Here is a 14,901-nt window from a genome sequence, read left to right as displayed (position 1 = left end):
TTATAACACATATTTCTGTCATCTGTGAGGTGAAAAAACTTCCCACAATTCACCACAAGGCGTCTTTTCAGCAGTGTTGGTACTGAAGGTCCAGAGAGCGGGAAGAGAGCGGGCTAATGGGATCACTCAGAACTTTAATACCTAAACTGGATCAGTAAAAGCTCCTGATTCAGATTCTTTAAGGTTGGTTTCAAAGTCATAAACCATAATATATGTTCTGGTCCCGGTTCTGGTTCCTGTTCTGGTCCTTGTTCTGGTTCCTGTTCTGGTCCCGGTTCTGGTTCCTGTGTGATTCTACAGCCTCAGAACCAATCAGGATAAAAACACAAATGTGAAACTGAGAAGATGATTAATATCAGATCCACCTGCAGTGGTCCACAGTACCAGTACCAGTACCAGTACCAGGGCACTACAGTTCATGATCACCGGTACCACCTCCCAAACACCATATAAAGGCAGGGGAGACACAGACACACACACAGACACACACACACACACACACAGACAGACAGACAGACACACACACAGACAGACACACACACAAAGACAGACAGACACACAGACAGACAGACAGACACACACACACAGACAGACAGACAGACAGACAGATAAATAGATGGATTAAATCTTAAATGAAAAATTCTTAACCAGATTTAAATTTAATGTAGATAACTGTTACTATCGCAACACAAATGTAAACAGATTGATTGGATAATCAAATCTCCAAATCCATAAATATTTATTTTTTCTACTTACCGATTCAAATTGGAGCAATTTAATATAATTATAATAAAATATTACAAACAGGAAGTGAAACATATTAAATAAATGTATAAATCAAACTTCACTGGTGGTTTGTTTGTTTGTTTGTTTGTTTGTTGTTTGTTATTTTACTCTCTTCTGTCGTTCACATTAATATAACAGTAGGAGGTGAGTTTGTTATTGTAGCTTATTTGTCATCAAAGACACAAACAGGAAGTATCAGTGGAAACAGATCCGGTCCAGCAGGGGGCAGAATCTCCTCTCATCCACTATTTCAATATGACTCGTTGATCCGGAACAGACCCGCGTTGTTTTCCTTCCTGCCGGCCGGAAGACGGAGCTCTGGACTGGGATGTCTCTGACGGAAACCCCGCCGCGCTGCGGTCTCCGGGTCCTGAAGGATTCGGTGTCGGAGCAGCTGACCCGGGTCGGAGAGGAGATCCTGGTTCTGCTGGAGAAGCGGATCTCCGGAGGCTCCGGAGCCTCCGCGGGCCGCCTGCTGCGGCTGCTGCTCAGCGAGAGTCTGGCGGCGGCGGCGGAGCGGATCGTCGGGCTACTGGAGCGGGAGGTTGAGGAGTACCGGCGGCAGCTGGAGCGCCAGAACCGGCTGCTGGACGCGGTGCTGAACCCGGTGGTCCGACTGAACCGGACAGGTGAGTGAAGACAGTCGCCATGTTGGAGCCACATCAGCGCTCTGATGGTGACCTGAGGTCAGAGGTCAGATATATTAATGAAAGGAAGAGGTGTTCAGGGTCAGTGGGACACTTCAGTTGTTATCTGTGGTGATGATGTCACAGCAGCTGGTGGTGGTGATGATGTCACAGCAGCTGGTGGTGATGATGTCACAGCAGCTGGTGGTGATGATGTCACAGCAGCTGATGGAGATGATGTCACAGAAGCTGGTGGTGATGATGTCACAGAAGCTGGTGGTCACAGATGATCAATAATGTCTTAAAATAAAGTTTGTTTACAGTTAAAATCAGATTCAAGCCAGCGATCAATAAAGTGGGACAGAGGTGAAGAATAATCAATCTATGATCAATAACAAGAGGAAAGTTTTTACAGTAATTTAATGAACAGAACTTCACACAACTTTACACCTAAATGATATTTTAATTACAAACCAAACAGACACTGGAATTACACAAATATAATATTATTTAATATAATACAGTATAATTTAATACTATGATCTTATAAAAAGGTGTTAGGATCTCCTGTTTAGTTTCTAATTACATTATAATTAACTGTGTTTATTAATAGTGTCACAATTAAATTAAATTTTGTGTGATTGTATATTTTAAGCACCATTGCACCAAGACAAATTCCTCGTATGTGTAAAAACCTATCTGGCAATAAATTTCATTCTGATTCTGATTCTGAAATAACTCTGTTTATATCTGCAGTGTGTACTTTCTGCCACTAGGGGGTCTCACACAAACTATAAGAGAGAAAGAAGTGTGATGAGGTGAAGCAGCGTGGGATCATGGGAGTTGTTTCAGCTTCAGGAGGTTTCTACCGGGAGCCCAATGATCCACAGAGGTCTCCTCCTCTCCAAAACAAACAGACCCGCTGATTAAAACCACTAAACACACTGAATAAAGCAGTTCCACCTTAAACACACTGAATAAAGCAGTTCCACCTTAACAATGACTGCTTCTCCCACGCTGTTGGACAGACAAAGGACGTCCCGGAGGGGCTGCGAGCCGAGCTGCTGCTAACGTTAGCTCAGCTTGTTTCTCTGATAACTTAAGATCCAGACGTCCGATGACTAAAATCCTTCATCCGGTTCAAATCTAGAGTTAAAAAGCACCAAGATCTAAACAGTGGATGGTAAACAGTCAGTGTGTGACAGCTTCTGGCTGCTTCTAGTTGCTAGAAAGGATTCGTCAGAAATTGAGGAAGGAAAATAAAACTTGAATACAATTTAATTTGTGTTAAAGTTATAATATGTATATGTTGTAACACACATGTTACAGATTAACATGTGACCCTGATGAACTAATTATCATTTAAAAATATTCTTCCAGATTCCATCAGGATGACGAGTGCTAACGAAAACCACCGCCCGCTATCTGAAGTCGACCTCTTCCTCGTAGCACCGCTCAGCTCTGCCTCCTCGGACACCTCCGCAGCCGAGAGTGACGACGACTGGAGGGGCAGCGACAACTCTTCCACTAACGAAGACGGAGGGCAGCAGTCTGGTGGCCGGAGACACCAGGCGGCATCGTCGGACCGGCCGGCTCACTGCTGCGCCAACTGTGGAAAAAGCTTCCGCCACAAAGGGAATCTGGTGAAACATGCAGAAACGCACTCGGACAACCCAGAGTGTCTCTGTGGAGTCTGCGGTGAACACTACGAGTCCTTCTTCGACCATCTTCGGTCTCACAGAGAAACCATCAGCGGCGGCGGAACGTGTGAGATCTGCGGGAAGATGTTTCAGAACATGGAGACGCACATGAGGAGTCACACCGGGGTGAAACCGTACAGCTGCGACGTCTGTAGCAAGAGCTTCCCCCGACCCGGAGCACTGAGGAGACACAAGAAGATCCACTGCAGGAAGATGGCCGATGTGTGCCCGGTCTGTGGACTCACTTTCATCCAGAACCAACTGCTCCAGGATCACCTGAAGACCCACGAACAGGACGAAGGCGGTCAGTTAGAGACGCCAAAGACAGATCGAGGGCTGAAGTCCTCCTCGCTGTGCTGTAGAGTCTGCGGCGATTTATTCCACAGCCGAGGGTTCCTAAGGAAACACGCCGAGAGCCACAGCAGGGAGTCTCAGAGCGTCTGCGGCGTCTGCGGACAGCAGCTGGACTCACCTGACCATCTGCGGACTCACCTACAGGCTCACAGAGAGGCCAGTGGGACCTGCAACATCTGTGGGAAGAGTTTCCAGAACATGGAGACGCACATGCGAAGCCACACAGGGATCAAACCATACCGCTGCGGCGTCTGCAACAAACGCTTCCCCCGACCTGGAGCACTGAGGCGCCACAGGAAGATCCACGGTGGGGAGCGACCTTACGTCTGTCAGCACTGTGGGAAGACGTTCATTGAGAGCAGCGCCTTAAAGACACACAGCAGGAGTCACTCGTGGGAGATTGGCGGCGATGAGGACGCAGAGCCTCTGCCGGACTCTCCGAGCCTGAAACCAGAGAAAACTGCAGAAGAGAACGTGAAGGTGTCGACTCACTGCTGTAAAGTCTGCGGCGAGTCTTTTCAGAGTAAAGGTAGTTTAAGGAAACACGCCAAGAGTCACTCAACAGAGTCCATCTGCGGTGTCTGCGGCGAAGGTTTGCTGCCATCAGAGACCCTGACAGACCACCTGCAGAATCACAGAGACGCCGGTAAAATCTGTCACATCTGCGGTAAAACCTACCAGAACATTGAGACTCATATGAGAAGTCACACCGGGGTCAAACCGTACCTCTGTGGCATCTGCGGTAAATCCTTCCCGAGGCCCGGCGCCCTGCGGCGCCACAAACGGATCCACACCGGAGAGCGACCGTATATCTGCGAGTTCTGCGGAAAGACGTTTATTGATAATGGCGCTCTGATGACACACATCAGGAACCACACCGGAGACAAGCCAGCTCAGCGCGTCTCCTGTGAGACTTGTGGTAAGAGTCTGGCGTCAGTCCATGTCCTGGAGGTCCACAAGAGGATCCACACGGGTGAGAAGCCGTTCCAGTGTCGCATATGCGGTAAAGCCTTCAGGCAGGTGGGAGGGCTGAACGCCCACATGCTGACCCACACCGGGGAGAAGCCGTTCAGCTGCAGCCTCTGCAACAAGAGCTTCAGCACCAAAGGATACCTGGAGACCCATATCCGCTTCCACAAGAAGGAGCGAGCGTTCAGCTGCCACCTGTGCTGGAAGGCCTTCGTCACCAAGAACGACCTGAAGAAACACCTGTTGACGCACACCGGAGAGAAACCCTACAGCTGCAGAGTGTGCGGAAAGAGCTACCAGGAGAAACGCTCCAGAGATGTCCACATGAAGGTGCACCTGGACGTCCGGATCAGCAAAGAACCTATCAGAAGGCAGGATGGTGGTCTGCAGCAGGACTTTATTCAGCTGTAGACTTTAGACCAGAGTTCAGACTTTAGACCAGAGTTCAGACTTTAGACCAGAGTTCAGACTTTAGACCAGAGTTCAGACTTCAGACCAGAGTTCAGACTGAAATCTGATGATTCTCCAGTCATCAGAGATACAAAACTGTTTTTAAGTCGAGACCCAGGGGTGTCCTCAGAGGTTCAAATACGATTTCACCTTTCTTATTTTTACATTTCAAAAACACTAACACGTGGCAGGACGAACAGAAACTTGAAGGCGGCCGGCGTTGGGCAGCACTGACCAAGAAATCTTCACATTTGAGAAACTGGAAGCTGCATTTGGAATTTGCTGACTGATGGATTAATGGACTGGTTACAGAGACGCAGCGTCACAGGCGCAGTGCTTCAAAAACATCTTGGCAAACAGCTGATTATTATTTTATTAATAAATATAATTCATTTCAAAGAGGTGATAACTGAGTTTACTTTATACCCGCTGCTCCGTTGCTCTCAGTCCAACTAGCTAACTAGCTAACCTATTGACCTGCATAGTAAACAGGATGTGGTAAAGTAGTAAAGCATGCTTCTTGATTGATTTGATTGGCTGTCTGGGTTAGGTGTGACACTGATGAGCCTTGTGACTCTACGCTGAGTTGAAAATCTGATTACTTACATTACATAATGAAGTATTAGTTCTGATGTTCTCCGTATCAATATATCAATCAATGAGCTGTTTCCTGTTCATTGATCTGTTGAAATGGTTTCCACCTCCAGCAGTTTGTGTCCAATATTCTCAATATTCAGCAGAAAGTGCTTTTATTCTGAAAGGGACGCTGAGAATGAACATAAACCACTGAAACTCTGTAAAGTTAATGATATTGATAATAAACACTTTAAGTAGCTCAGTGGCACCTCCTGCTGACTGACTGCCGGTCCAACGCTCAAAGAATAAAATAAAATAAGAGTTTATAAGATGAATGAATGTACTGATTTAATAAGTTCTTCCTGAGGTTTGAAATGTTCAGAGTTCATTAATATTAATATAATAATTTTAACTGTCACAAACTCTCAATTTTATTGTGAAGACTTCCGGTGGTCCCAGTGTGTCAGTTGAAAGGTTCCGGTCGGTCCGCCATTACCGATTATGAGCGCAAGGTTTCCAGTTACAACGGACCGGAAGCAGACCGGACGTACAGACATATATGGAATTACCGACCAGACCGCTGAAGAATAAAATGTGCGCTGGCTGTTGTTTCCCACCAAATGTCGCTGTTTGTTACAAACTCTCGCAAGAACATGTTTTGCCCTCACGAGCCGTGTAAAGCACATGCAGGTAAGAGCAATAAAACTGATCAATATAATGAAAGTGGTGCTAACAGCTAGCTCAGTTAGCATTTAGCTTTATTTCTAGCTGGATGCTTGCTGAAGTTGTCTAAGCTAAGCTAACATTAGCGACTGGTGTTATATTGCAACTGTACCTGGCTGCAGCTGCCTGATGGGAAATATTCATTAGTACAGATAAATAATGAAATAATGAAACAATAAAATAAAATAAATAATGAAATAAAATAAATGAGAAAATAATGAGATAAATAATAAAATAAAGGGCGCCCGGTTAGCAGAAGTAAATGGTAAATGGACCTGTACTTGTATAGCGCCTTTCTAGTCTTCCGACCACTCAAAGCGCTTTTACACTACGTGCCACATACATTTTATTATTATAATATTATATAAAACTGTATATAGTTCTATTGTCTCTAAAAGTAGAACAGGAGCCAGAGCCTTCAGTTTCCAAGCTCCTCTCCTGTGGAACCAGCTTCCAGTTGTGGTTCGGGAGGCAGACACCCTCACCACATTCAAGAGGGGGCTTAAGACGTTCCTCTTTGATAAAGCTTATAGTTAGGGCTGGATCAGGTGAGTCAACTGTAACCTGTTACCTGTAAACTGTAACTTGTTACCTGTGACCTATGACCGTTGACCTGTTACCTATGACCTGTAACCTGTAACCTGTAACTTGTTACCTGTTACCTGTAACCTGATGACCATCCACACAGACGTCAGCCCCCAGCAGGAACGTCACCACAGAAACAGCAACAGAAGATATCGCCATGGTAACGAGGGTAGATCTCCACGGTAACCCAGGGTGTGGTCTGTCCTTCTAGCTTAGCTTGTACAGAAACCCTCCAAAATGAATGTATGTGTGCTACTGCATCCTTATCAATAGAATACGATCGATTGATTGATTTCAGCATTAGAATACGATCAGTTGATTACAGCATTAGAATACGATCAGTTGATTACAGCATTAGAATGTGATCGATTGATTACAGCATTAGGATTCAATTGATTACAGCATTAGAATACGATCGGTTGATGGATTACAGCATTAGAATACGATCGGTTGATTGATTACAGCATTAGAATACGATTGATTGATTACAGCATTAGAATACGATCGATTGATTACAGCATTAGAATACGATCAATTGATTACAAACCGTCGCTGGACTGTCGTTGACCGTTGTTGTCTGTCGATGTTGGACCGTCATTGTTGACCGTCGTCGGACTGTTGTTATTGACTGTTGTTGGACCGTTGTTTTTGACTGTCGTAGGACTGTCATTGGACCGTTGTTGTTGACTGTTGTAGGACTGTCATTGGACCGTTGTTGTTGACTGTTGTAGGACTGTCATTGGACCGTTGTTGGACTGCCATTGGACCGTTGTCGTTGACTGTCGTTGGACTGTCGTTGTTGACTGTTGTTGGACTGTCGTTGTTGACTGTAGTTGGACCGTTGTTGTTGATTGTCGTTGTTGGACCGTTGTTGTTGACTGTCGTAGGACTGTCATTGGACCGTTGTTGGACCGTTGTTTTTGACTGTCGTAGGATTGTCATTGGACTGTTGTTGTTGACTGTTGTAGGACTGTCATTGGACCGTTGTTGGACTGCCATTGGACCGTTGTCGTTGACTGTCGTTGGACTGTTGTTGTTGAATGTTGTTGGACTGTCGTTGTTGACTGTAGTTGGACCGTTGTTGTTGATTGTCGTTGTTGGACCATTGTTGTTGACTGTCGTAGGACTGTCATTGGACCGTTGTTGGACCGTTGTTTTTGACTGTCGTAGGATTGTCATTGGACTGTTGTTGTTGATTGTTGTAGGACTGTCATTGGACCGTTGTTGGACTGCCCTGGACCGTTGTCGTTGACTGTCGTTGGACCGTTGTCGTTGACTGTCGTTGGACTGTTGTTGTTGACTGTTGTTGGACTGTCGTTGTTGACTGTCGTTGGAATGTTGTTGTTGACTGTCGCTGGACTGTTGTTGTTGACTGTCGTTGGACTGTTGTTGTTGACCAACGTTGTTGACTGTTGTTGTTGACTGTCGTTGGACTGTCATTGTTGGACTGTCGTTGTTGACTGTCGTTGGACTGTCATTGTTGGACTGTCATTGTTGGACTGTCGTTGTTGACTGTCGTTGTCTCGCAGGTTCTCATCGATCCTGGTGGAGCCTCCTACCATGGTCCGGCTAGATTGCCATTGCCAATACTGTTGTTGCTGTGCACCTGTCTGTCTGTCTGTCTGTCTGTCTGTCTGTCTGTCTCTCTCTCTGTCTCTCTCTCTCTCTCTCTCTCTGTCTCTCTCTCTCTCACCCCAACTGGTCGTGACAGACAAGCACCCACTTAGAGCCGAAGGGTCTGTCCTAGGTTTCTGCCTTTTAACAGGCAGTTTTTCCTTGCCCCCGTCGCCAAGTGCTTGCTCATGGAGGTACTGTTGGGTCTCTGTAAATAATGTTATAAGGAGTTCGGTCTAGACCTGCTCTATTTGAAAAGTGTCCTGAGACAACTTCTGTTATGAATTGGCGCTATACAAATAAAATTGAATTGAATTGAATTGATCTTTCTTTATTGTCAGGATATGTACCACAGTCCTTTAAAGTATCTGTAATTAAACCCCTTCTTAAAAAGCCCACTCTTGACCCAGGGGTTTTAGTCAACTATAGACCGATGTCTAACCTCCCCTTCCTCTCTAAGATTCTGGAGAAAGTAGTCGCCATAGAGTTGTGTGACTTTCTACATAACAATAGTTTATTTGAGGATTTTCAGTCAGGATTTAGAGTTCATCACAGCACAGAGACAGCTCTGGTTAAAGTTAATAATGACCTTCTGACTGCTTCTGACAATGGACTTGTCTCTGTACTTGTATTATTAGATCTTAGTGCTGCATTTGACACCATTGACCATGATATTCTTTTACAGAGACTTGAGCATCAAATTGGCATTAAAGGAACCGCACTAAGCTGGTTTAAGTCATATTTATCAGATCGTTCGCGGTTTGTACATGTTAACAATGAATCTTCAATAAATACTACAGTTAGTCATGAGTTCCACAAGGTTCTGTACTTGGACCGATACTATTTACTTTATATATGCTCCCTTTAGGCAACATTATTAGGAATCTCTCCATTAACTTTCACTGTTATGAAGATGATACGCAGTTATATCTATCGATCAAGCCCGATGTAATTAATCAATTATCTAAATTACAAACATGTCTTAAGGACATAAAATCCTGGATGAGCTGCAATATTCTGATGTTAAACGAAAAAAAAAAACTCAATTTAATTCAATTCAGTTTTATTTGTATAGCACCAATTCATAACAGAAGTTATCTCAGGACACTTTTCAAATAGAGCAGGTCTAGACCGAACTCTTTAAAACATTATTTAATGAGACCCAACAGTACCACCATGAGCAAGCACTAGGCGACAAGGGCAAGGAAAAACTGCCTGTTAAAAGGCAGAAACCTAGGACAGATCCTTTGGCTCTAGGTGGGTGGACGTCTGCCTCGACCAGTTGGGGTGACAGACAGACAGACAGACAGACAGACAGACAGACAGGTGCATAGCAACAACAGTATTAGCAATGGCAATCCAGCAGGACCATGGCAGGAGGCTCCAACAGGATCGATAAGAACCTGCGAGACGAGAAAGCACAAGAACTCCGGGGAAGAAGTGAAGTTAGTAACATGCATTAATGGAACATGAATGAGTGCAGAAAGAGAGAGGAAGGGAGGAGCTCAGTGCACCATGGGAAATCCCCCAATAGTCTAGGCCTATAGCAGCATAACTAAGGGATGGTTCAGGACTCACCTGATCCAGCCCTAACTATAAGCTTTATCAAAGAGGAATGTCTTAAGCCTACTCTTGAATGTGGTGAGGGTGTCTGCCTCCCGAACCACAACTGGAAGCTGGTTCCACAGGAGAGGAGCATGGTAACTGAAGGCTCTGGCTCCTGTTCTACTTTTAGAGACTATAGGAACCACAAGTAGCCCAGCATTCAGAGAACGTAGTGTTCTAGAGGGGTAATAGGGTACTATGAGCTCTTTAAGATATGAAGGGGCCTGACCATGAAGAGCTTTATAGGTGAGGAGGAGGATTTTAAATTCTATTCTACATTTTACAGGGAGCCAATGCAGAGAAGCTAGTACAGGAGAGATGTGATCTCTTTTTCTAGTTCCTGTCAGTACTCGTGCTGCAGCGTTCTGAATTAATTGGAGCGTTTTAATGGACTAATGGGCAACCTGATAGTAAAGAGTTGCAGTAATCCAGCCTTGAAGTAACAAATGCATGGATTAGTTTTTCTGCATCTGTCTGTGATAGGATGTGTCTAATCTTTGTAATATTACGTAAATGAAAGAAGGCAGTCCTAGAGGTCTGCTTTATGTGGGGGTTAAAAGACAAATCCTGATCAAAGATAACTCCAAGATTCCTGACAGTGGTGCTAGAGGCCAAGTTAATGCCATCTAGAGTAACTATATCTTTAGACAGTGAGTCTCTAAGGTTTTTGGGGCCAAGAACAAGAATAACATCAGAAAATTGCAGGTCATCCAGGATTTTATGTCCTTAAGACATGTTTGTAATTTAGATAATTGATTAATTTCATCGGGCTTGATTGATAGATATAACTGCGTATCATCTGCATAACAATAAAAGTTAATGGAGTGATTCCTAATAATGTTGCCTAAAGGGAGCATATATAAAGTAAATAGTATTGGTCCAAGTACAGAACCTTGTGGAACTCCATGACTAACTGTACTATTTATTGAAGATTCATCGTTAACATGTACAAACTGCGAACGATCTGATAAGTATGACTTAAACCAGCTTAGTGGGGTTCCTTTAATGCCAATTTGATGCTCAAGTCTCTGTAAAAGAATATTATGGTCAATGGTGTCAAATGCAGCACTAAGATCTAATAATACAAGTACAGAGACAAGTCCATTGTCAGAAGCAGTCAGAAGGTCATTATTAACTTTAACCAGAGCTGTCTCTGTGCTATGATGAACTCTAAATCCTGACTGAAAATCCTCAAATAAACTATTGTTATGTAGAAAGTCACACAACTCTTTGGCGACTACTTTCTCCAGGACACTTTTCAAATAGAGCAGGTCTAGACCCAACAGTTCCCACCACCATGTTGTTCAAGTACAACAAGAACAAACGAGTGTTTTCATTTTCATTAACAGGAGAGAGTGGGAGGAAGAGAGGGAGTGTGTGTGTGCGCGTGTGTGCGCATGTGTGTGTGATCATTTCCAGGAAGAGGTACAGTGTGTGTTTAAGTGACTTCCTGTCCACCGGGTGTATCCTGTTAAAACACACACAGTGAGTGGGTCGTTCATTAACTGTCTGAACTAAACACACACACACACACACACACACACACACACACACACACACACACACACACACACACACACACTCACTCACTGTTGTAAATTCAGAACTTCTTTAATAAAAATTTAACTTTAACGTTCTAAGGAGGCTTTTGGAGGAAGGTAAACTGAAGGTCAAAGATCAATAATAAACTGTTGAATATTAACTGTCAAGGTTCAGTGCTGCCTCTCTTCCTCCTCCTCTCCTCCTCCTCCTCCTCCTCTCCTCCTCCACTCCGTCTCCTCTTCTCCTCTCCTTCTCCTCTCCTCCTCACCTCCTCCTCCTCTTCTCCTCTCCTCCTCCTCTCCTCTCCTCCTCACCTCCTCCTCCTCTTCTCCTCTCCTCCTCCTCTCCTCTCCTCCTCACCTCCTCCTCCTCTTCTCCTCCTCTCCTCTCCTCCATTATAATATATAGATATATTATATATAATACATTTAACGGAGTAAAAGTAATCAGTTACTTCCTGTAGTATTCTGAGGAGCAGCCAGCAGGAGGCGCCACACTCAACCAAACCTGTTACTGCCTCACACACACACACACACACACACACACACACACACCACACTCACACACACACGCACACTCACACATACACACACACACACACACACACACACAATACCTGGCACTGCTGTTGACATCACTAATTGATGAAGTGATCGATTAGCGTCAATAACAATGTCAATAACTGATTGATTTATTGATTATAAACTTTATGGTTATTGAATGAGCTTCAGCAGCTGTGGGGGGCGCACTCACACACACATGCGCATTCATGCACAACGCGCGCCCAGAGCTTCATCAGGGTAATTGAATATTCCCTCCGAGACGCACGCGCACAATCACAGTCAGCGGCGTTATCGTGACTGCCCTCGTGCCCTCTGCGCGCGCGCGCGCACGCACGCACACACACACACACACACACACACACACACACACACACAGTGCTTGCAGACAGGCAGACAGACAGGCAGACACACAGCCAGGTTGCAGCGGCTCGAGACTCTGGTGTGACGGTGAAACGTGAACGGATCCCGGTGTGTGTGTGTGTGTGTGTGTGTGTGTGTGTGTGTGAGGGGGAGCTGGGAACAATCCGCGCGCTCCTTCCTCTTCTTCCTCCTCCTCCTCGTGCGGACATGGAGCTGCAGCAAGCTACGGACTGAAGAACTGATCAGGTAAATAAACACAACTATTGATTATCAGACTTTATTTCAAATAGTAAGTGATCGATCAGTGTCCGCAGACTTTATCAACGTGCTGATCGGTTATTACCAATGTTTCCATATCGATTGAAGAATCACAGGAAGCTTTCAAACAGAGAGCAGCAGTTGGAACATTGTGTCTTTCTTTGTTTCTACATATTTGTTCTGAAGTTCAGTCTGATAATGAGATCAATAAGTGTCACATTACAGAGTTACATATAGTTACACTCTGACACTGTATATATATATAATCAGTCTGATCAATATGTAATAATTGCTTTATTTATCAGTCTGATCAATATATATAATAACTGTAATGAACTAGCATCCCTGGCTGCTCTATACATATAAATATAAATATCAATGAGATCAGATCATAAAGAACTAATAGTATTATAAACTGTAATATTAGTTGTGATTATTATTGTTGATGTTTATGTAGAATTTATTAAAAGTTGAAGTTCCACTGAGAATAAAACCTGATTCACAGTTTGGTTGAATTTGTGTTAATTGTTGTGATCGCAACGTCCTGGAGGGACTAAATTAGTTTATATAATGTTCCTATAATATATATAATAATATATAATAAGAATAAGAATAAGAATAATATATATAATAATGTCTATAATAAGATATATAATAATGTATAATAAGAAGAATAATAATACATAATAATGTCTATAATAATATTTATAATAATATATAATATATAATTATATATATATAATAATAATAATGTCTATAATAATATTTATAATAATATATAATATATAATTATATATATATAATAATAATAATGTCTATAATAATATTTATAGCAATATAATAATAATAACAATAATATCTATAACAATAATTCAATTCAATTCAATTCAATTTTATTTGTATAGCGCCAATTCAGGAGGTTAGAGATCGGTCTATAGTTGGCTAAAACCCCTGGGTCAAGAGTGGGCTTTTTAAGAAGGGGTTTAATTACAGCTACTTTAAAGGACTGTGGTACATATCCTGATAATAAAGAAAGATTAATTCAATTCAATTCAATTCAATTTTATTTGTATAGCGCCAATTCATAACAGAAGTTATCTCAGGACACTTTTCAAATAGAGCAGGTCTAGACCGAACTCTTTAAAACATAATATATATTATAATAATAATAATAATTTATAACAATATATATTATCTAATAATAATAATAATAAGAAGAAGAAGAATATAATGTCTATAATAATATTTATAATAATATATAATAATAATGATAATAATAATAATATCTATAACAATACATGAAGAAGAAGATATGTACTTTATTAATCCCCTATTGGGGAAATTCTTCTTTTCACTCTTTTTTATTCTTATACACACACACACAGTCCAGACTCCATATTGTGGTCTGTGGGATTTGAACCAGCGACCCTCCGGTTCCCAATGTTATCTTCTATCGCAGTTAAATGTTCAGTGTGTACTTTTATCCAAACAATAAGAAAAGAAGAAGTGTGATGAGGTGGTGAAGCAGCGTGGGATCATGGGAGTTGTTGTCTTCACCACCATTGCCGTCATTGCAGTCAGCTTAATGCTAAATGCTAATAAGTATTTTGCTCCTTTCAAATGTAACTAGGAAGCTAACAATGAATGTAGTTTAGCTAGCTAGTTTGTTAGTGTTTTGCTAACATTAGCTTTCGAAGCTGCTGCTAATGTTAGCTGCTAATGCTAACGTTAGCTCAGCTTGTTTCCCTGATAACTTAAGATCCAGACGTCTGATGACTAAAATCCTTCATCCGGTTCAAATCTAGAGTTAAAAAGCACCAAGATCTAACCAGTGGATGGTAACAATGTGGCTTCACACTGGATCAACAGTCAATGTATGACAGCTTCTGGCAGACAACCACAACACTGACGCAGACATAAAGGGGATAGGACGCCATCGACAGGCGACCAGTGAAACGCAGCGTTACCTGAATAAAATGTCTTTATAAGTTCAGAAGTCTTACAGAGGATAGAAAATAACTGTTATCAGAACTACAAACGAGCTGAGGACGAATGTGCAGGTTGTAAATCTACATTAAACTTCTTCCACCATCATTATTTATTCATTCATTATTGATATTCACACACTAACTTTAATATCCTCCTGGAGTTCAGTTACGTTAATAACTTCCAGAATTGTGGCCCCACAGA

The 14,901-nt window shown here is 42.8% G+C and overlaps 2 protein-coding genes across 3 annotated transcripts in view; both read left to right on the top strand.

The window, feature by feature from the left end:
* The first annotated feature begins 1,093 nt into the window (after positions 1-1,093).
* On the top strand, positions 1,094-5,723 carry LOC127357985 (zinc finger protein 709-like). The gene is made up of 2 exons (XM_051390715.1): positions 1,094-1,415; positions 2,793-5,723. Exons 1-2 carry the CDS (start codon positions 1,115-1,117, stop codon positions 4,844-4,846), a joined length of 2,355 nt encoding a protein of 784 aa, XP_051246675.1. The 5' UTR covers positions 1,094-1,114; the 3' UTR covers positions 4,847-5,723.
* Positions 5,724-12,465: 6,742 nt separating this feature from the next.
* The window catches only part of npr1a (natriuretic peptide receptor 1a), a 56,825-nt gene continuing 54,389 nt past the window's right edge, over positions 12,466-14,901 (top strand). The window contains exon 1 of one of the 2 annotated variants that reach the window (XM_051390695.1): positions 12,466-12,699. The gene's annotated coding sequence lies outside the window, so the exon portion shown is untranslated. The remainder of the gene's footprint in view (positions 12,700-14,901) is intronic. The other variant, XM_051390694.1, reaches the window with a different exon arrangement.

The sequence above is a fragment of the Dicentrarchus labrax genome, unplaced genomic scaffold (genome assembly GCF_905237075.1).
Source record: "Dicentrarchus labrax unplaced genomic scaffold, dlabrax2021, whole genome shotgun sequence".
NCBI lineage: Eukaryota > Metazoa > Chordata > Actinopteri > Moronidae > Dicentrarchus > Dicentrarchus labrax.
The sequence above is the reverse complement of the archived record's forward strand: the minus strand, read 5'-3'. Positions and strand labels throughout refer to the sequence as shown.

Bases quoted from the DNA above. Each gene is read 5' to 3' on its own strand.
- LOC127357985 (XM_051390715.1), top strand. From the start codon at position 1,115: ATGTCTCTGACGGAAACCCCGCCGCGCTGCGGTCTCCGGGTCCTGAAG. The intron at 1,416-2,792 runs GTGAGTGAAGAC...ATATTCTTCCAG, and splicing joins GGTCCGACTGAACCGGACAG to ATTCCATCAGGATGACGAGT.